The 22,109-nt window shown below is 35.6% G+C and overlaps 1 protein-coding gene and 1 long non-coding RNA gene across 2 annotated transcripts; both read left to right on the top strand.

Annotated features, from left to right (window-relative positions):
• Nucleotides 1-1,048: 1,048 nt before the first annotated feature.
• LOC120278562 lies at nucleotides 1,049-3,388 on the top strand. Its single transcript, XM_039285317.1, has 4 exons — nucleotides 1,049-1,632; nucleotides 1,726-2,067; nucleotides 2,179-2,466; nucleotides 2,551-3,388. Exons 1-4 carry the CDS (start codon nucleotides 1,049-1,051, stop codon nucleotides 3,386-3,388), a joined length of 2,052 nt encoding a protein of 683 aa, XP_039141251.1.
• Nucleotides 3,389-15,113: 11,725 nt separating this feature from the next.
• On the top strand, nucleotides 15,114-15,910 carry LOC120278409. Its single transcript, XR_005541727.1, has 3 exons — nucleotides 15,114-15,175; nucleotides 15,334-15,486; nucleotides 15,710-15,910. It is a non-coding gene; the product is annotated as an uncharacterized LOC120278409 (long non-coding RNA).
• The last annotated feature ends 6,199 nt before the right edge of the window (nucleotides 15,911-22,109 follow it).

Here is a 22,109-nt window from a genome sequence, read left to right as displayed (position 1 = left end):
CGTAAATGTCAAAATCGTGCATTTTGGGATGAAAATACTGTTAGGTATCATCTAATGAAGTATGGATTTGTAAGCTACTATTACCAATGGATTCACCATGGAGAACCTAGTGAGCCATATATCGACATTCATGGTGAACAGGGTGTAACCCCTAAGGCTACAAGTGCTGGACCATCATCATATAATATGTATGAACAAATGGTTAGGATGTGAAAAATTGTTTGATATGTTAAGAGCCGCTAACCAAGAGCTATGGCCAAGATGTGAAAATCACTCACAACTATCAACAGTTGCAAGAATGTTAAATATGAAGGCAGAACATCATTTATCTGAAAGATGTTTCAATGACTTTTGTCAATTTTTGAAAGAAATATTACCGTCCGATAATGCAATACCAAGTAACTTTTACAACAAAAAGAAATTAGTTCAAGGCTTGGGTCTACCGGTTGAGAAGATTCATTGTTGTCTTAATGGATGCATGATATACTGGGGAGGAGATATTGAACTAATGACTTGCAAAATTTGTGGACATCCTAGATATAAGCGTCGACAAGGTAGCTCATTTAAAAAGAAGAAAGATATTCCATACAAGAAAATGTATTACTTTCCTTTAACAACAAGGCTACAAAGATTATACGCATCAAATGCAACAGCAAAAGAAATGAGATGGCATGCGGAGCATGACCTTGAAGAAGGGGTGATGCGCCATTGTTCTGACAGCCCTGCATGGAAGCATTTTAATAGCACTCACCCTTCATTTGCAGCAGAAAGTTGAAATGTGAGATTGGGGTTGTGCACTGATGGATTCCAACCTTTTGGGCAGTCAGGTCAACAGTATTCCTCTTGGCCAGTAATTGTCACTCCCTACAATTTGCCACCTTCTATGTGTATGAAAGAAGAGTGTATGTTCCTTACGGTGATAGTTCCTGGCCCAAGAAATCCGAAAGATATGTTAGATGTGTATTTGCAGCCTCTCATTGCAGAATTGAGGCAACTGTGAGAAATTGGAGTTGAAACATATGATTCATCAACAAAGAATAATTTTCAAATGCGTGCTGCACTTATGTGGACCATAAGTGATTTCCCAGAATTTTCGATGTTGTCCGGATGGAGCACTGCAGGTAGAAGAGCTTGTCCCTACTGTAAGGATGATTCAGATGCATTTACTTTAACAAGAGGGGGGAAACAGTCATGGTTTGATAATCATCGCAAATTCTTGCCTCCTAATCATCCATTTAGAAAGAACAAGAATGCTTTCATTAAAAATAAAATGGTTACAAAAGTGGCTCCTGCAATCCAAACTAGTGAAGAAATCTTTAAAGAAATACAAGATCTGAAGTTAAAAAGGGTCATGGATACTGGTGCGTATGAGACCAATAGTCGCATTGCTAAGACTACCGGTTGGAGAAAACGTAGCATTTTTTTGGATTTACCCTATTGGCGAACAAATCTAATCCGTCACAATCTTGATGTTATGCATATTGAGAAAAATGTGTTTGAGAACATATTTAATACTGTGATGAATGTCGAAGGGAAGACGAAAGATAATGCTAAATCAAGAGAAGATTTGAAAGAATTCTGTTCTCGGCCTGAGTTAGAAAGAGTTGTTGCTACTGGGAAATATCCTAAACCGTGTTATACTTTGGATAAATAGTCAAAAATTATGCTTTGCGAATGGCTTCGAAATCTTAGATTCCCTGATGGATATGCGTCAAACATGAGTAGATGTATTGACATGCGAAAGCTGAAGCTTTTTGGTATGAAAAGCCATGATTGTCATGTCTTTATGCAAAGGTTACTTCCAATAGCATTCAGGAAACTGCTTCCATCAGGTGTTTGGAGGGCATTAACAGAATTGAGTAATTTTTTCAAGGAGCTCACTTCAACTGTAATCCGAGAAGAGGATATGCTTCGGCTTAATGAAGAAATTCCTTTAATCCTCTGTAAGCTTGAGCGTATATTTCCTCCAAGTTTTTTTGATTCAATGGAACATCTTCCTGTGCACTTGGCTTATGAAGCATGGATAGCTGGTCCAGTACAATATCGGTGGATGTATCCATTTGAAAGGTGAGACATATAATTTATTGGTGTATCCTCTTATTCATAAATAATATTTAACACTTCACACATATAAATGAAATTTTGTAGGTATCTCAGAAAATTAAAGAAAAATGTTAGGAATAAAGCTAAAGTAGAAGGCTCCATATGTAATGCCTACTTAGTCGAGGAAGCTTCATTATTCTGCGCACATTATTTCGAACCACATGTGAAGGCAAGACTTCAGAAGATGCCACGTAATGTAGACATTGAAGAAGATATAATAGAATGGCCTGGAAATTTATCAATTTTCACACGTCCTGGAAGGACATTAGGAAGATCAAGAATCAAGTATCTTTCAGAAGAAGAATATTCGGCGGCACAGATATACATTTTATTAAATTGTCCAGAAGTGCAACCATTCATAAAGTACGTCAGTTTATTTTCAAATTCAATCCTTAGTTTGCTTTTGACTTTATACTAACTTTTTTTTTTGGTTTTTAATATATGAAGTATCTATGTCGATGAGTTACGTTCAATGTTTCCGCAAATTGAAGATAGACACGTTGATGAGAAATTAGAACATGATTTTGCAATATGGTTTTATAATTTTGCACATGATCCTTCTAAAAATATTTCCAATCAAGTCTTGAAGGACTTATCAAAAGGACCATTGAGAAGCTATAAATGTTACAGTGGATGCATAGTGAATGGTTATAAATTTCATACAACAAGTCACAATTCAGATAGCACAATAATGAATAGTTGTGTGTGCATAAAGGGTGCAAACTATGCTACAGATGAAAATGACTACTACGACCAATTAAGGGAGGTTGTATGCTTAGAGTACCCAGGATTACAAATCAAGCGAACCATTTTGTTTAAATGTGGTTGGTTTGATCCAACACCGAACACAGGAACAAAATGTCATTTGCAATATAAGCTAGTGGACGTCAACCATAAGCGGTTCTTCAAGAAATATGAACCTTTTGTTCTTGCTGTTCAAGTAACACAAGTTAATTATACAACGTACCCTAGCTTAAAGCGTAACAAAGTTGATTGGTGGGCAGTATTCAAAGTAAAAGCTAGATCCATTATAGAGCTTCCTAAACAAGTTCCTGAGACAACCTCAGTATCATATGAAGCACCTTTTCAACAAGATGAAATGGAAGCCCCTTTGATACACATCAATGATTTTGACATAGAACAATCTCTAAATGATCCAAATGGGGCAGATATTGAAATAGCTGATGAAGAAATAGAGAGTGAAGAGGAGCCTCTAATTGAATTAGAAAGTAATGATGAAGGGGATGAACATGATGAATTTGCAGAATTTGAAAGCGATAGTTAATGAATTAAGGTAAATCTCTAAATGAAACTTATACGGGTAATATTAATCAAATTAAATAAATAATATTAATATTAATATGTACTTGTATTCTACTTGTATTTATTCTAATTTAACAGTGATTGATCAGGCACGATGAGAGGGGGTCGTAGAGGACGTTCTACTTGTAGAGGCTTACTCGATCAGTTTAGACGTATCAGCTCACCTGAAGATTAAGAGACTCCCTCTACACATGATGGTCGTCATGATGATTTACCTTCTATGACACAACGGACTCCAGCACATGTTACTTCTACACCTGCTGCATTATCCCGTCCATTATGTACACCTACTGGTCATTCATTTGGTGGGTCATCATCATCTTCTGTTTCTACTCCTTGTGCTGGTGGCGCTACTACTCATGATGCCAGTTTCGTTATTGCACCTGCTAGTGGAAATTCAACATCATCAATGGATGGCGTGGCCCATGCTGCAAATTTAGGAAGAAGGCACATACAAGTAGTGAATGGAATGTAAGTTTAAAATTTTTATTAGTTTTTATGTGCAATTGTTTGATGCAAGTAATTTATTTTGTTTATTATTGTAGACATTTATATTTGATTCTTATCGTCTTTGTTTATTTATAGTTTGCATCCTTCTGATGTTTGTGCTCGACGGATCACATCTATCTTTAAGGAAAGAATGGACGAGAATGGACACTGTTGGAAGAATGTTTCTAAAGAGACAAAAGACTTCTACTGGAATGAATTTCAGGTCCATAAATAAATACTAGCTAGTTAAAATGAAAAATGAAAGTTATGTATTTATTGTCTGTTGTAGATCCTTAAAATTTTGTTTATTATGCCACCATTTATTAATTATTGCAAAAATATTTTTTTTAAATATAATATATATTTATTTCATGTTAAACTACAGAAAAACTTCATTTGGGATGAGTCAATTTCATCTATTATCAAGCTGGCATGGCAGCGCAAAGCTGCAGAACGTTATAGATCATTGATGTGTGTCTTCAGAAAAGGTAAAGAAAAAACATTGTATGTGTCTGATACTGCGTGGCAAAAATGGAATGAAGCATGGAATTCCTCTGAGTTTAAAGCTAGAAGCTTGAAATTTTCTGCAAATCATCTTACTGAGGCTGAAGGACCTGGATTTGGTATATCCCGGCACTCAGGAGGCTCTATTTCTCACATATGTCATGCAGAGAAATTGGTAATGAATTTTAATTTATATAAGCATTTTAATTTATACTAATGTAATTTTATTCTCCACATTTTTTCTAACATTAATTTTAAATTAGTAAAAGCTGTCATGTTATTGTAGCGATCGAAGCTTGGTCGTGACCCTCTTCCCTATGAGCTTTTTGAAGCGACACATACAAAGAAGGGTACCTCTGAACTTATTGATGCAAGAGCTCAGGCCATTAAGGTAAATAGATCAATAATTTCTTCATGTATATTTGAGTTATAGATGACTAATTTATTTTTGTTTATATTTAAGTTGTAGATGTTGTTTTTCATTTCATGTGGTTTTTTTATTGTGTTAATCACAATATTTGCGTTCCAAAACTTAGAAGAATTCTTTTAAGTTTGGTGTAAACGGTTAAAAAGTAATAACGTTTCATGCAAGACTATTGTAGAAACCATTGAAGGGTTTTCTTCAAGGTTGGGAAAAGGCAAAGAGATTGCAGGGCAAACACTTATACTTTGCTCAAAGTATGGAGTAAAGACGGTTGCTTCTTTGACTAGTATTTCTCACTCAATCTCTTTCTTTTTATTGTGTTAAGGATTTGTCCTAGTTTTTAATAGTTCACTAATATTTCAAATCAGTTTTTTTAATAGGTCATGAAAAAGTAAGAAAAAGGAACCCCTTTCTTAAATTAGAGCCTAGCTTAAACCTAGTTGTTATTCTTCAAATCAGTTTAATTTCCCATCTTAAGCATCACAAGTCAACTATTTTTAATTCAATACTTTATAGCAGCTCAATAGAAGTAGAGTAGTTAACTAATGGCCCACCTAAATTGACATATCTGAAGAAGTTTCAAGTAAACCTTTTCTTGTAGATAATCTCAATCTGCTATATAAACAATGTTCTTGTTTTTATATTTATTAATTTATTTATTTTCATCTAAACTGTTTGTCTCTTTCCTCACGTTATCAATGATTTGTGATTGTTCATATATATAGGCATTTAATTAGCTAGATTGAGATCATGAAAACAATAGAGGAATCTTTGTCTTGGTAAATAGTCTTCGGTTTGCGTCATCACATGGGAAAACCATTTAAATTAATTCACATATTTAATTCGTGTAGGAATAAACTAATATTTGGATAAGGATTAATAATTAATGGAGTAGGATTAAGTTTAAACATGTCTTAATCTTTCTTATCTTTGGATAGGATTTGAGAGAATAATAATAAAAATAAATAACGTGGAGACCCTCCTATACATGAAAATCAATACTAAAGACTAGTCTCATTTAGTGCAAGAAGTACAATAATAATAATAATAATCAATACTCTGAGAAGTTGTATTGTTGTCTGAAAGGGATATCAAGATCCACAACACTTTGATCTACAGAGATCTAATAATTCATAAGTATAAAGTGATTATTATACAACTATGTCCTTCTTGACTAATTTATTTTTTTATATTTAAATTGTAGATATTTTTTTTGATTTCATGTATTTTTTTAATGTATTAATGACATTATTTGCGTTCCAAAATTTTGTATTGCTACTGGATCGTTATTTGAACCTTCTAGATCAAGCATCACAAACACAAGAAGAGAGTAATGAGCTTTCTATTGTAGATAAAGCAAATATATTCCGTCAAGCTACGGGAGGGGAAAAAAAGCGCCGGGTTTATGGAGTGGGCTCCCAAGCATCTATTTTTTATCCCCAGCTATTGCAATGCTCATCTACAGGTGCATCATCTATAGACCTACATGCTAATATTAGGCAAACATGTGATATTGTTGATTTGCTTTTTATCTATAGGTACATCATCCCAAGAGCTACAAGTTAAGATTACACAGTTGTGTGAAACTGTTGATCAGCTACAAGATAAAAACAAAGAGCTTCAGGAGAGTCTGCATGAAGTGAGAGATGACAACAAGGGGCTTCAACAGAGTCTGCATGAGATGAGGGCAGAGAGAGATGAGTATCGTAATCAGATGTTGCGTCAGATGCAGGATATGATGATGGACTTTGAGGCTAGGATGCTTCAGCGCTCACAGTTCACTCAGGACTCACAGCCAGCTAGTAATGACCATGATGTTGACCATGTAGATGAGCTTTAGTTTATTTGATATTTGTTACTAATATTCTTTTGTTAAAGTTCATTTTGGACATCTTTTCCTAAATGCATTAATGAAATCATTTTTTGTTAGCTTTATTGTTGCTAAAAAATTTGTCATAACAGGTATTATTTATATCAACTTTGAAAACCAATGTGATATTTTTTTTAATTATTTAGTTTTTTTAGCAACGGATTACAAACCGATTAATTTGTCTCAAAATATAATTATATATATATATATATATATATATATATTTAATTTTAGCATCGGATTTGTAACGAAATAGTTTTTGTTTATAATAAAAAAAACAAATTTAAAACAAAATATGTTCCGTTACAAATCCGTTTCTATTTTTTGGAATGGTAATTATTCCGTTGCTAATCCGTTGGTACATGTTTAAACGGATTAGTAACAACATACATTCAGTTGCAAAATGTAGCAACACTTTTGAAATGGAATAATTTCCGTTACTAAAATTTGCAAACGGAAGCTTTTCCGTTACAAATCCGTTGCTGAAGTCTGCAACGGAATGTTATGTCGTTTGTAAAAAATTAGCAACACCTATTTTGCAAACATAAAAGTTTCGTTTATAATCCGTTGCTAATGCAAGTTAGCAACGGATTAGAAACAGAAAATGCTGTTTGTAAAATGCAATTCTCTTGTAGTGAAAGAAAGAAAAGACAAGAAGAAGCTGTTGTTGTTGTCACTATCGTCGGAGCTATGCGCTCTACTTTACATGAGAATTGTTTTCTTCATTGTTGCTTTTGGAGCTCTCTTCCCAATGCCGAAGTGTTGGAGGTTGTAAAGCTTGACTTTGGGGAAATGATTAGACGGAGGTCACCGATGTTGCCCCCCTCACGAGCCCGCAGGCCGCTAGCACTTGGAGCCACTCATATATTAACCAGAAACCTTGAAGTATATGTAACAGTGAACACACCCAAATGACGAGTAGTTGCTGTTTTACTGGACCTCAACCCGATTTCTAGTTCGGCGGTGACATGCCAGACATGCAAGCTCCCATCAGTGACTTCATCCTCAAGCTCAAGGGCGGACAGTGGAAGGATCATATTACGAGCACGATGCAGATTGTAGAGTTGCTTCTCTCAGTGATGGTACAACAAAGGCTGCTACTGCTGGACAGGCTACGTTTCTCATCCACGTGTTCACACTGTTGGTGAACAGCTCATCGCTGCTAACCTTGTTGAGCTAACAGTGGGAACCATTGTTCAGAGGGTTCTGCACATTGTAAGGGAGGAAGACTTTTCAAGCACCACAACTACAATAGGGAGATTAGGGCAGTCTGCTGATAGTGATGATGATAATGCGTATGAACAATGGGGAACGCCTAGCTCTCTCTGCAGCTACTTTTACTACTACTCTAGAAGCGCTCTACGGTCCTTTTTTTTTTTGGCACACTCTTCTTAAAGACATTCCTCAGTACACTGCAATCCCCTCAAGTTTTTTTTAGAAACAATGGCTAAGAGGGCCATGATCTTGACTGAATTCATAACTAGGAAGGCCAAGGCTCTCATGGAAAAGATGAAGGGTATAAAAGTTATCTCAAATTCTATGGTGTTTAACAGTTAATGACGCTCTGGACCAAAACCATAAGATGATCATAATCAAGAGGACAGTGGTGGTCGCTGGACCTGAGAGACTTCCATTGGTTGTGACATTGATGCTTGCATATTCTATGGGGATCATTATGCTAATAAGGCTCTTATGGCTATTGTAGCAGCGTATGTGGATGGCAATGTGTTTATTCTGGAGACTGTGAGAGCTATCGGTGTCACTAGCTCACCTATACAGAAAGCTATTCTATCATGGAGTGTCAAACTAGGAATAAACTTTAATGATGCAAGATCACGATTCTCCATCATTCATACATTTTCATTTAATTCAAAAAAAAGGGTGGAGTTGTAGTCCATGTGGGACGTTCAAAAGTTCATTGGAAAAAGGCTGCTGAAATAGTCCTCGCCACATGTGCAAGATGGTTGGATGCTGATGCATGATTTGATTTTAAAAGGAAATGAAAAGATGGACACATGCAAACGATTTATTGAAGATATGGCAGTTGAAAGCCTTCACTGGTGTTGATTGTTCTGTGGAAGACTTAGGTTAGGCTTCAAAGAGCAACGGTGGTTAAATATTGGAGAGTGATGACAAAATGGCAGAGGTAGAGAATTGTACAGCTTCTCCAAGTGTTTCAGAAAATGCTCCTATAATAAGTCTTTAAATGAAGATAACCTTGCCAAAAAACTTACAAGGCTACAATAATGACAGTGATCATGATCTCATGAGATAATGATAGGAATGAAAAAGAAGTGCCTGGTGATCTAATATGGCTGGTTATGAAGAAATCCTAATCAATCAAGCAATAGGATGCTAATGAGACAAATAACAAGTTATAGAAGTTGAATTGTGGAGTCATCCATTATTTGAGCCCATTAATTATAACTGTTCATCAAATTGAGGCAGTATGTACATTATTAAAAAGAAAAAATGCCATTATGCTCAAAAAAGCCTGCAACGCATATAATGCTGTCAATGAAGCAATGGCAAGAAAAAATTAATAAAATAATAATAAATAAATAAAGTAAAAAAATAATGATAAACAAATCAAAAGGATCCCACTATGAAAGAAATTCCTATAGAATGGGAACCTGCAGAGATATGCATTATAAAGAAGAATTTTCAAAAGACAAATCCCACCATGCACATGGGAATAAACAAATGGTAAGTGTGGATATAAAAAAATAATAATTAAAAAAAATCCAAACATTTTTGCATGGATTACCACCAAGGCTCAAGAAGGCAAAGCTAATGTTGGATGATGACATACATGGCGTAAAATTGATTAGCAATACAAGGATGGTGCAGTGGGTTTTTTTGGCCTCCAAGCTTGGATACTAACTTGATACAGAGCAATTTATTGGGCATGAACATTGTGAATTATCAATGATAACTTGTCTTTTACCATGGTATTTGTCACGAAAAGTTGAAACTTGTGTGGATATATCAAGCTTGAACAACATTTCTTTCTGTCCAAAGCAACAAGATAGATTAAAATACCCATTTCTAAGCAACAATAAAACTACTCATTCCAAAGCAATGGCAAGGAAGCTCATCTCGGGGTAGTGGCAATTTCTAAAATAAATATATAAATTTCAAGGCAATAATGAGTTCTATATTTTAACGCGATAACAAGGCATGCAACGTGGCGATAAGGTACAGGCAGCGGCAACGATATATGATATATATATATAAAAATTTATATGTTGTAATGAATATATATATATATATATATGTACGTATATATATAATAAATAACAAAATTTATAATTCGTACATTTTCTTGCCTATACTTGTACTTGAGCCTTTAATCGGAGTTTCCTTAGATTTCAGTCTAGGGTAATTAATAATAAAGGCTCGCCTTTATTAGGAATGGAAGAGCCCACAAAGATAAAATAAAATAACATAAATAACTTTTGTGATTTGATATATCACCTGGTGTCTCTTCACCGACACGACGCTAGGGAGCGTATTTTCGATCCCACAATCAGAATACACAAGCTAAGAGTGATACTCCCTCATTCGGTAACAAGTTCTGTCACTCTACCTCTAACTTGAAAATTTTATGTTCTTCGTGCTATACATTTGTAGGTAAGGGGACATCTTGTTTATATGAGGTACTATGAGGTACCATGAGGTAAGCATCAGGTACGTCAAGCTCGTGACGGAAAACAAGCACTTCTTGGGTGGCCCCCCAAGTTTTCTTTGCTTTCCTAGGTTTTCACTATAAGAAAGTTACAATTTAAAACAGAATATTAGAAACGGAATTTATTCTGTTTGAACTTGCAACAGATTAGCAACGGAATAACAATCGTTTTAAATATGATTTTAATAACAACGGCTTACAAATGGACATTTAAAAATATGATTTATTAAAATTTTAAAAAATATCCGTTTCTAATCGGTTTCTAATAGAAAAGGACTAGAAACGGATTTAAAAATTAATATATTATTTAAATATCATTAAATATTAAAAAATAACTGTTTCTAATCCGTTTCTATTAGAAAGGGACTAGAAACGGATTTAAAAATTAATATATTATATAAATAATATTAAATATTAAAAAAATATCTGTTTCTAATCCGTTTCTAATAAAAAGGCACTAGAAACGGATTTAAAAGTTAATATATTATTTAAATATCATTAAATATTAAAAAATATCCGTTTCTAATCCGTTTCTATTAGAAAGGGACTAGAAACCGATTTAAAAATTAATATATTATTTAAATAATATTAAATATTAAAAAAATATCCGTTTCTAATCCGTTTCTAAAATTAATATATTATTTTAATATCATTAAATATTAAAAAATATCCGTTTCTAATCCGTTTCTATTAGAAACGGATTAGAAACGGATTTAAAAATTAATAATTATTCAAATATCATTAAATATTAAAAAAATATCCGTTTCTAATCCGTTTCTAATAAAAAGGGGCTAGAAACGGATTTAAAAATTAATATATTATTGCTTGCTATTAATGTCATGTTACCATCTCAAATAATTAATACTTATTCAATCCAGTTCACATGAGAAATTATTTATATGGAAGTATTGAAATATTTGAAATAATTATAATTAGTTTAGGCTAAAATTTATCATATTTGATAAACTTTAGTTTTTCTTTCATAGAGTCTTATAAAAAATCATGTTCAAAAATTATATATAAATAAATAAATTTAAAAAAAGCTGTTTGATTTGATTAATAAGGTTAAATAAAAAAATCAATTTTAGTTAATCTTATGTCAAATAAAAAAATCTCTTCTCATTAATTAATGAAGAATAATAAGGTTGGAATGAACTCGAGTCATCTCACAATGACTCCTATCGAGCGGTCTTGTTTCCTCCGATGAAATCCCGAGCAAATCTCAGTCCCATTGATTTTTTGCCGTGTGGTGGAAAAATACAAGTAAAGCTTGCTTCTCTTCTTCATTTTGCCGCTCTTCAATTGATCCCTCGAAGTATCCCCGCCGCCGCGCATCTCCCTCTCCTTGCTTATCTCCGGCGTGTTCTTCTTTATCGGTGCCATCGGGATCGTCTTCGCCATTGATCGTGCTCCTTCGGCCCCCTGGGACTGCAGGTGTTTCGTTGTTCCGGTGTGGGAGAGCGAGGACACACTTAGGAGCTTCCGGTCGAGATCTAGCGTTGGTGGCGGTGCTTGGGTTGGAGGATCGGCCGAAGCTGCCGGGCTTCGTCGGGGTGCGAGACGGGGTTTGGATCCATCGATCGTCGAGTCGCGCTCGGAGCACTTGGTTCCCTTCCGATCCGGAGGCTCTAGCTCGATGACTTTATTCTTCTTATTCTTCTTCTTCAATGCTTTGATTTTGATTTTTCAAGTTAGGCTCTAGCTCTAGTGTCTTTGAGGAGTTCGATCAATAAGGGAATTTTAGGGTTCTCATTCCTAGTGCTTGATTTCTCTATTGAAGGCTAATGAGAGGCTAAAGAAAAAAAGAAATCAGGTTTTTTCCCTCTTTATGGATGCTTTTAAATTGTAACAATTCTCTGTTGAATGTTGTATATCTATTCAGGTCTTTTCTTTGAAGAAATCAAACTATATTTTCATCTATTTGAGTGACATAAAATTTTATAAACCTCATTTCTTCATCCGAAATTATATGTTCATTTGCTTTGAGTCCTCCAAGCACAAGATGTTAGTTTTTAATTAACTTCCTTCTAGAGCAAATTTGTTTTTGGATATATTTGTTGGATGCCCTTGTGGCCTTATCGACCTTTGTAAGATATCTATATATTGTCCCTGGAGGGTATCAAACCCGGCTTGATTATTGTTTCTAGTTTATTATCTCCTTGTTCTTATTTCTTTTATCTTATTTGACCAATGAATGTGAATAAGTTTCTTATGTTAATTGATATATTCATAGGCCTATTTCTTCTTTGTAAGTTCACTTAACCCAAACCATTCCCATATGGATGAAGATAGCATTGATGCAAATGTCCTGTTTTGTGCAACTTTCTTAGATATCATAAAATTGTGTTCTTTTTAACTATGCATCTTGACAAAGCTCAAGTCTTTGATGCGTTAAGTTGGAAGTTTTACAATATATAATTAAACACTGACAGATAACACCTTCTGTAATAGGATGAATGTGAAATATGAACTCCACATAGGAAAAGCCTAGGTTTTAGGGATAGTTTGATAAAGTTCTTCATAGAGGCTGGCTAAGTAGAACTCGATGTTGGTTCTACAAAGAAACAATCAATAAGTGTCATCGGTGGCGGTATTATTTTTGGTATTCTTTGTTTGGAGCTAAGTTAGGACTATCAATTGTGAGGCAAGGCAGCCAAGCAGTGGCCGCAATATGCTCTGCCTCTGTCATGTTTATCACAACATAAATTGTGACTAAATTTTTCTCCGAACCACTCTCACCATCAAGCAATCCCAACAGTTCTTCTCCCAGCCAATCAATTGTGCACCTTTAGATGGGCCAGGCTTCATCCCAACCCAAAACCAAATGTTCTCAGAGAAAAAGTGTAGTGGTTCGGTTCCGACCCGTTAAGGGCTCAAATCCGAATCCGCAAAGTTCCTAAAAAGAAGGCGGGTTTTTGGATCTTTCTGAATATGCGAAGAATATTCCGTTGAGAATGAATCCCCGGAGTATATATTATATATAAAGAGTGGAAGACGAGGGAGAGCAAATGAGAGCAAAGTCCATGCAATGCTCCTTCTTCTCCTTCCCCACCTCCCACTGTAAATCCATGGCCGGCGTGTGATTCGGTTCCCGTTGCTTTTGTTGATGGTCATCTAAGCGAAGGAGTGAGGAGCTCTACTGGTAATGCCTTTGATTTGTGTATATCTCCTTGCATGCTTGTGTGATGAAATACAAAACCTTGTCTTGTTCTGCTACTTAGATTGATGGAAATCTGGTTATTGATTAGATTTAATTGTTGTTTTTCTTATGAAAGTTGGTTCCTTTTTGCTTCTATGTGTGTGGTTTGGTGTGAAATGTTCAAAATGCTGGTAAGTGTTTTGGAATCAGAACACTTTGTTGTTTTGGTTATGGAGAGGTAATTTAGGGCCACTTATCAACAATGCTTTTGAATGTGTAGTTCTGGTTCTGAAAGTGATACTGTAGATTCATCAACAGGGAAACTTCAATCATTTTGTTTTACTTTTATTTGGTAATTTTGCTCATTTGGTATCTTTTGGCACTAAATGGTTCCTTGTTAAGATAAGATGGCATTAATTCATTTCTTTTGTGAACTTTTGGTTGATGTAGCATTTTCTTTTCATTATCAGGTTTGTTGATTTAAGTAACCTCAAGATGGTTAATTTTGGGAAAAGGTTGATGCATGATCAAGTCCAAGAATGGAAAGAGTATTTTATAATCATTTTGCATCATCATCATCATCATCATCATCATCATCATCATCATCATCATCATCATCATCATCATCATCATCATCATCATCATCATCATCATGTTTAAAATTAAATTTTAGTTATCAACTTTACTGTTCTTGCATGGGTATTGCATTATTTGTAGTATCTGATTTTATGTGGATTTTTTTTTTATGGTGCCTCATATTGTTTTCAGATACTATATTAATTATAAGCTAATAAAGAAGAGAGTAAAGCTGTATGTTCATGCAGACTCGGTGGATGGAAAAGATCATCAACAAGTGCTCAAAGAATTTTTCCGAGATTCTCGATGAGCAGTGCATGGGGGATTCTCTTGCCTACACTATTTACTCCTAGGCTCAAAGAACTATCATTTTAATTTCCCATATGCTTCAAACAGTCCTTTAATAGTTGGAAAGGTCTTTCTCTTATGGTTTGTCGTTTCATTGCTTCATTGTTTGAGATTTTTCTAATCTAAGTAGAGTAAATAAATTTATTAATGTTTGATTAACAATTGATTAATTTTTTAGTATCACCCGCATAAACATGAGCATATGACATAGATCAAGGTTAGTGCAAAATCCTCCATTAATATCACACGCGATGTTATGAAAATTTTTCACTTTTGACTTTGAAACAGCAATGGCTTTTCCTGCTTGAGATTTTCACTTTTGACTTTGAAACAACAATGGTTTCTCCTGCTTTAAGCACTTAATATGCTGTCTTTTGATAGCAATGTTTTCATTTATTGATTGATTTGATTGGATTTGATTGAGAGATGAGAGATGATTCCCATAATTCAGATCTATAGTATGATTAGCATGTTTAGACAATAATTCATACCAGCTGGATTTACTGTTATTGATAAGTTCGATTTGTTTTCTGTAAGTAACTTTTACATTTGTAAAAATATTTTGCAAAAAAATTTGCACTTATCAAAGTTTATCTCAATGCTCTTTGCAAAAAATTTTGGAGCCTTACGCATGAAAGCTTATCTTCGAATTCTTATCAACAGGTGGATCGCTCTCAATGGGATGAGCTGTTAGCGTATAATGGAAAAGCTGTAAGTAGTAGTCTTTAAAAGCCAAGATATGTAAACATCATTCTATTTCATTATTTGGTTTCACATCCAAGTTGCCACCTGCTTTGGTGAACAATAACTCCTTTATTCAATAACTGGTATATAGTATTTTATATTATAATGTTTCTTTTAATTCATAGGTACAATAGGTTTTTAGGGATCAACAAGGCTTGCATTTTGCATTGGCGGTCCATATGGTCATGGTCCTCGAGTTCGTGTGCGTGCCGACGTAACTATTAGATTAGATGGGGCGAAAGTAGTTGAGTTCTCAATTGTTTGTTGGTAAAGAGAAGGTATCACCTTTTTCTTGTGAAAATCATATTTGTTTTTTGCATGATGTATTTCTTAAAAGGATTTTGTTAACAAACTATTGCACAAGTGAGCTATATAAATCGACCAATTATTGATGTTTGAAATAGTTATCATAATGGGTCAATTGTACATTTTTAGTTGATATTAGCTAACAACTTAGCTTTTATATGACCATTTTATTCTCATTTTTTGTTTGATTTTTAGTTAATGAATTTAACTAAATGAAGGACATGATGATGAGTTTTGAGAGGATGATTCTTCAACAGTCGCAGTTTACCACACAGGACTTACAACCAGTTACTGACGATCATGATGTTGGCTTATAGTTGTATTTATCATATATTTATTATTTTGTGTTGAACATGTATACTTAAATATTTCTTTTTGTATGAATTGATGAGTTTATCTTATTTGTTGGTGTTATAGGTTAAAATTTTATGTAGCGGGTTTTTTTTTAAAAAATAGGGATATAATTTTTATTTTATTTTATTGACTTAAATGTTAGAAACGGATTAGAAACGGATTTATTTGTTTGAATATTTTTTTTTAATTTTAAAAAATTTTTAGGAACGGATTAGGAACAAAAAAGCTATTGTTTCTAATAGGGGAACAAAAATAAAAGCGGAAAAATATTCCGTTTCGAACTGCTTTTCTATTTTTTTATAACTTTCGAACGGATTAGTAACACATCTTATTCAGTTTTAATTTTTTTCAAAAAAATTAGAAATCTAATGCTTTCCGTTTCTAATCCGTTTCTAAATTTAGAAACGGAATATTTTCCCGTTTCTATTCAAATTTGAAACAAGGGTATTCAAAACAGAAAAATTCCGTTTCTAATCCGTTGCTAATTCACTTTAGGAACGGATTAGAAACGGAAAATGCTGTTTCTAAACAGTAATTTTCTTGTAGTGTTTAGTCTATTGTCTATAGTAATAATAGCCATAGTTTCTATGTTTTCAATAATAAAATTGTTGTATTATTTTTATTGATCCTTGGTGTTTTATTATGATTTAATTGCTAATGGAAAGGTTTAGGTAGTATGATTGTGTGTTCAAAGGTATCTTGTCAGTTCTATTCTTCATTTTAAAGTTTCTGCAATTCATAATATTGTTTCATAAGTTTTCTGCACAATCTGTATTTTTGAACTAGACCTACAAATTCACACAGGCGTTTGGAAAATCTAGATGACTGTGTGTTTGCGTTCAGAGAAATTTTTCTCCATCCTGAGAGTGCACAGGGGTGTGTCGATGCCCTTGTGACCTCCCATGTGATTCCTGACTGGTGTGTGGACTATCCACATGGCCGTGTGGATATGTGTAGACAATATTTTTGGATCTAGAGAATACAAAGGGGCATGTGAGTGACCCTTTGGCCTCCCCTGTGATTCTCTAGGTCGGCCCCACGGGCATGTAGAAATTACCCATGCCCGTGTGGATTTTTTTCCGAGAAGAGATTATGATTTAGAGATTCACAAGGGCATGTGAATGGCCCTGTGGTGACCCACGGGCGTGGGACATATCCACACGCCCGTGTGGATGCTCAGAATTTGAAAGGTGAGACTTCCATGTTCTTTTGCCTTGCCATTATTTTGGTTTCTTTCCTTTATTAAATGTATTTGGCATGGGTTTGCATGATTTATCTTTTATTCATGCTTTTATTAAAAGTTGTAAGTGTTTGTAAGAGTTTTATAGAGAGTTGGGGGTGCAACCATGGCATTTTCGCCCTGCGTGATAATCCACACGGCCGTGGGTCGTAACCATGGATTTCTGCAGATTTGTTTTTAATTCAAACTTGATCATTTTCTTTCGTATTTGCAGGAATGGCTCCTTAAACCTATAGATTGGCTAGCATGAGTCCTCATAAAGCCTCTCCAAAGCAGGTGAAGTTCACAGAACCCGAGCACGAAGTGAGATTTGAGCGCTTGTCGAAGCTCAAATTTGGTCAGTCCCGAGTTCCTGATTTACGAGCATTAAAGGAGATAGAGTTTAGCGATGATATGGCACAGGAGGTTCATAAGCTCCTCTCTATGAGTAGTTGGTAGGGATTACTTTTTATCAGAGATCTAGCCATTCATACTTTTACTTTGGAGGTTCTTGCGTTGTTTGATTTTGATCGAGCATATACTAGTCTCAGCCAGGAGGATATGATTTGTTTCAATGACTTTGGCAAGTATTATAGCATGAGTCTGACTAAGTTTTTAGTGAGGCTTCGATTATATGACGACGACTTCATTCACAGTGAGGTGTACACTCAGCTACCGACTGATTATCCTCCAGGAGTGACTCCTCAGCGTGTATACTATATGTTGTGTGGAGACAGTCCGTATGAGCCAGGGGTTTCCAAGGCTACTTGCCCTGTTCATCCATCAGACTGATATATACATGCCATTCTGAGCAGATCAGTGAATGGCCATGGAGGCAGCACTAGAGTTTTGAGCCGACTAGAGCTACTTTAGTTATACTCCATGGTACAAAGTGAGCCCCTATATCTAGGGCATATTGTGGTGAGTATCTGCGACATTAGGGTCAGTACACTTCGGTTGGAGTGTTGTTCTCAGGGCGGTATATCACTTGACTGATACGTGGCATGGGTTTGACTGTGGCTATTCGAGGGGTAGAGAAGACCACTATTCCTTCTCTTCTTGGACTTGACATTATGCGACTGATGGGCATCGTGAGGAGGGCTGCTCCTAGCAGGTATGTTCTGATTGTGCCTCTACAGATGAGTCCCAAGAGGAGACCGATGAGGCCGAGGGTTTCCAGCCTGCACCATCGCCTCAGTAGGACCCTATGGAGACTGATGTTCATGCAGTAACTTGTAAGGCTCGTTCTGCACATGTATCTTCATTGCCTCGAGCCCATGATTATTTTGAGAGGCTCAAGAGTGTTATGGGAGTCCTCTAGCCTGATTTGGCTGTGGTGCGTGCGACTCAGGTCACGAATCTTGAGGAGGTACTGGCCCGTCTTACACTACTTCAGCAGATCCTAGAGCAAGACTCTGCATCACCTTCCTCACCTAGTTCTTAAGCATCACCAGGATCTTCTATTCCACAAGCACCGCTAGTAGCAACAGATGACATCAATTCTAGAGGCGTCTTTCTTTTTATTTTTATTTCTTGTACTCTTGCACTTTTTATTATTATCTTTGGACTTGTATTACTCAATAAGGTTATTCCTTCTGAGTTTATTTTGTTGCTTTAGTTGTTTATGGTTATTTTATCGAGTTACGTTTCATTGTTTTATCTTTATAAACTCATTTTTATTGTGTTAGTGTGGATTTCACTGAATCCCCTTGTATATACATGCAGATGGTCTTTTGAGTCTTGTGAATGAGGAATAGTCATAGACGCGGTCATGTGGCGTTTTTACATGGCTGTGTGACCTTCACAACCTATTGGAATTCAACTCCCTATGAATCCAACTTTACCTAATTTTGCACTATGAGTTAATGGGAGTATTGTTTTAATTGTTCACCTTCCCACATGTTGTTCTTATTGGTTTTATCTTTATTATGCTTGCATGCGTACACTGCGGACAACATCTCAAGTGTGGGGGTAGTTCACATTACACATGTATTATATTCATGTGTTTCATGTTCTTGCTCATATGGCTAATTTTGGTTCACCTTAGATGCAAGGGTTGTATTCTTAAGTTTAGGAGAATATTTAAATGTTGAATGCTATCATGCTCTAGTTTTACTTGAATTTATCAAGAATTTTTGTCTGACTATTGATAAATGTCTAAATGCACAAATTTTATACATATATGTAAGCATGATTACTGTATTTTATTAAGGAGCCAAATCCCTTTTTATGGTTTAATTGGTGAATTTCAATTTTCAAGCACAAAGGAAGCCTAGGTGAGCTCAACGACACAATTTTAGAAGAAATTTACACCAAAAACGACATTTTAGGGCCTTGGGCACTGTAGCAGTATAGTAGCAGCCTGAAGCATGAAGATTTTCAAAAAATTATAAGTCTAGAAATCCTTATGGGCAACCTCATGGCCGTGAAGTCAACCGTAAGCAATTCTGAGAGCAATAGCACTGTAGCAGATTAAAGTCACAGTTTGCTGCAGCAGTTTTACTGTAGCAACTTAATGAAATTCTCAGCCCATTTTCAGAGCATCCTCACGGCCAGTATATTGACCTTGATGCTACCCGTAAGCCATCCCAAAGCCACTCTTTATAAGCATCATTAGGCCATTTTTTTTGGGAGGGAGGCACCCATTCTTGGAGCTCATCATCACCATTGTTGATTTGAGGTTGAAGATGGTTTTTAAGGGCATTTCCAAGATGGATTTGGTAAGAAGAGTGTAATTTGGAGGAAGATCTACTCCAAGGGCTTGATTTGAGAAGGTTGAAGACGACAGGAAGCCATCCCTTTCAGTGGCATCTTTGGAAGTTTCTCTGGCCTTCATCCTTTGAGGGGGTGTTTCTTATGTTTTGTTTGGTTTCTTGCATGACTCTCTTGATGTATCTTTTGACTATTAGCAACTAAACCCCCATGGTCATCGGATGTATGTAAACCTTGGGGGTAAACTTGTGTTATTTAGATGATTTGTTCTATATATCACATTTTGGCTTGCTTGTGATCCATGTTTGGCGTATTTGAATGCCTTGGTATGCATGAGAACTCTATGTATCAATTTTTAGGTAATACTAGGTTGCATGACCATTACCCTTGTGTTAGACTCACCAAGCTTGGAAGGGATAGATGTATAAATACGCCGTGACCATCGGGTATTTGTACCCCTCTATTTCTAGGGTTGAGTACTAGCTTGTGTTTCAACCCTAGCTTGAGAAAACCACCATTCCCATTACGATCGTAGGAGGATTTGGGCGGAAGAGATTTCGTATCCAATACTCATACCGGATTAGGGGTCAATTGCCGTGACCATCAGGTTGGCCTAAACTAGGGTTTTCTCGGTTCAACTAGCCACTTGCATGTTAGTTCTATTATCCAACACACTTTAGTACCCCTTGAGGGGATCCTCATCTGTGACCATTTTCTTTGCCCTGATTATTTCCCAAATTTTGCCTTCATTGATAGTGTTTAATTTACATTTACTTTGTTCTTTGATATTCTTTCTTTCACAATCAGACTTGTAGGTTAAATAACATTGCTAAGAGAAAATAAGAGTAGATTCTTGGGCCCTTCGGAATACGACCCTCTCGTACTCGCATGAAAGGTATTACTCGACTACCGTGCACTTGCTGGATTATCGATCAACTATCTCTCTGTTGCACTACATACTCATTATATTTGTGGAAACTCTAGTTTATTATTTAAAGGACTAAAGTAGCATTCTTTGAATTAAAAATATATATATAGTATTGAATAAATAAATAAATAAAGAATTTGTTTGTTTGTATATTTGGGGGTGGAAAGAGCTATTACCTATGAAGTATGAAGATACTCTCATAAGTCGGATACTATTTATGCCCTAATGAGAGAAAGAGCTATCTAATAGGATGAGTGAAAGCTACTACCCCTAGCAGAAAGAGCTACCACCTTGAAAGTGTGAAATCCACCTTGGCGGATGCCTAGGAAAGGGCTACCTTAGAGGATGTGTGTAACTACTACCTTTTCTTTTTGTTTATAAATAAGTCCTTTGTAATAAGAACTTCAGAGAGTGGACATTGGGTTGACTTGAGTAAGTTTACACACATACACATTTCGGACTTTCATCCTTTCTGATTAGAGTTTTTGCTAGAGCAATGATTTTCTTGTGTGGTATTCAAAATCATCCTTACTTTTAGAATGCTTCTCTTGTATACTCTTGGTGAACCTAAGGCAGAGGACTTATAATTTTCCTCTTAGATGCTTTAATGAGTAATTTTGCTTGAGGACAAACAAAAGCTTAAGTGTAGAGGAGTTTGAAAAGTACTTGTGTTTACATATTATTGAGCATATTTTACTTATAATGAGCATTGCTTTTATCAGTTTTTATGGCTCATTCATGTGTTTTTGTGTTCTTTTGTGCATACAGGGCTATGGAGGCAGTATAAGAAGAAAGAAAGTGAATATTGGTCATAAACGCAGTTTCCGAGTATTTTCTTGTGTGAAGCAAGTGTCAAGACATGAGCTTGATCAAACACATGAGGGTGTGTGCCAACTTCCAATAATGTGCAAGTCTATCTACAAATTGAAAGGCCACAAAGGCAGTCACAAACTCATGTTCCAGCTTATGCAGAGTTTTCGAGAGCGCCATTTGACATGACCTATCGCACGGGTGTGTGCCCAACCGTGTGGCCTCAAGGGAAGAAAAGGAATTTAGGAATAATTGTATCAATTACTACAGCAAAGCATTGTTCATGAGTACTGTAGCAGTTACTGTTCAAAACAACAAAAATTTAGAACACTGAGAATCCACATGCCCATGTGGAATATCCACAGGGGCGTGTGAAATCCAGAATTCAACATTATAAATACCGCCTAAAAGAGTTATTTTGGGAGTCTTTTTCCTATCTTTTGGAGAGAGCACGGCTATGGTTTAGATGAGGTTTTCTCCAGGTTTTGGAGCATTTCTACAAGGTTCGAAATCGATTTCCTTCGAAGGAGAATTATTGTGGGAGCTTTTGACGACAATGTTTCGGTGAGGTG

This window comes from Dioscorea cayenensis, chromosome 16 (assembly GCF_009730915.1).
Source record: "Dioscorea cayenensis subsp. rotundata cultivar TDr96_F1 chromosome 16, TDr96_F1_v2_PseudoChromosome.rev07_lg8_w22 25.fasta, whole genome shotgun sequence".
Classification (NCBI taxonomy): Eukaryota; Viridiplantae; Streptophyta; class Magnoliopsida; order Dioscoreales; family Dioscoreaceae; genus Dioscorea; species Dioscorea cayenensis.
The sequence above is the reverse complement of the archived record's forward strand: the minus strand, read 5'-3'. Positions and strand labels throughout refer to the sequence as shown.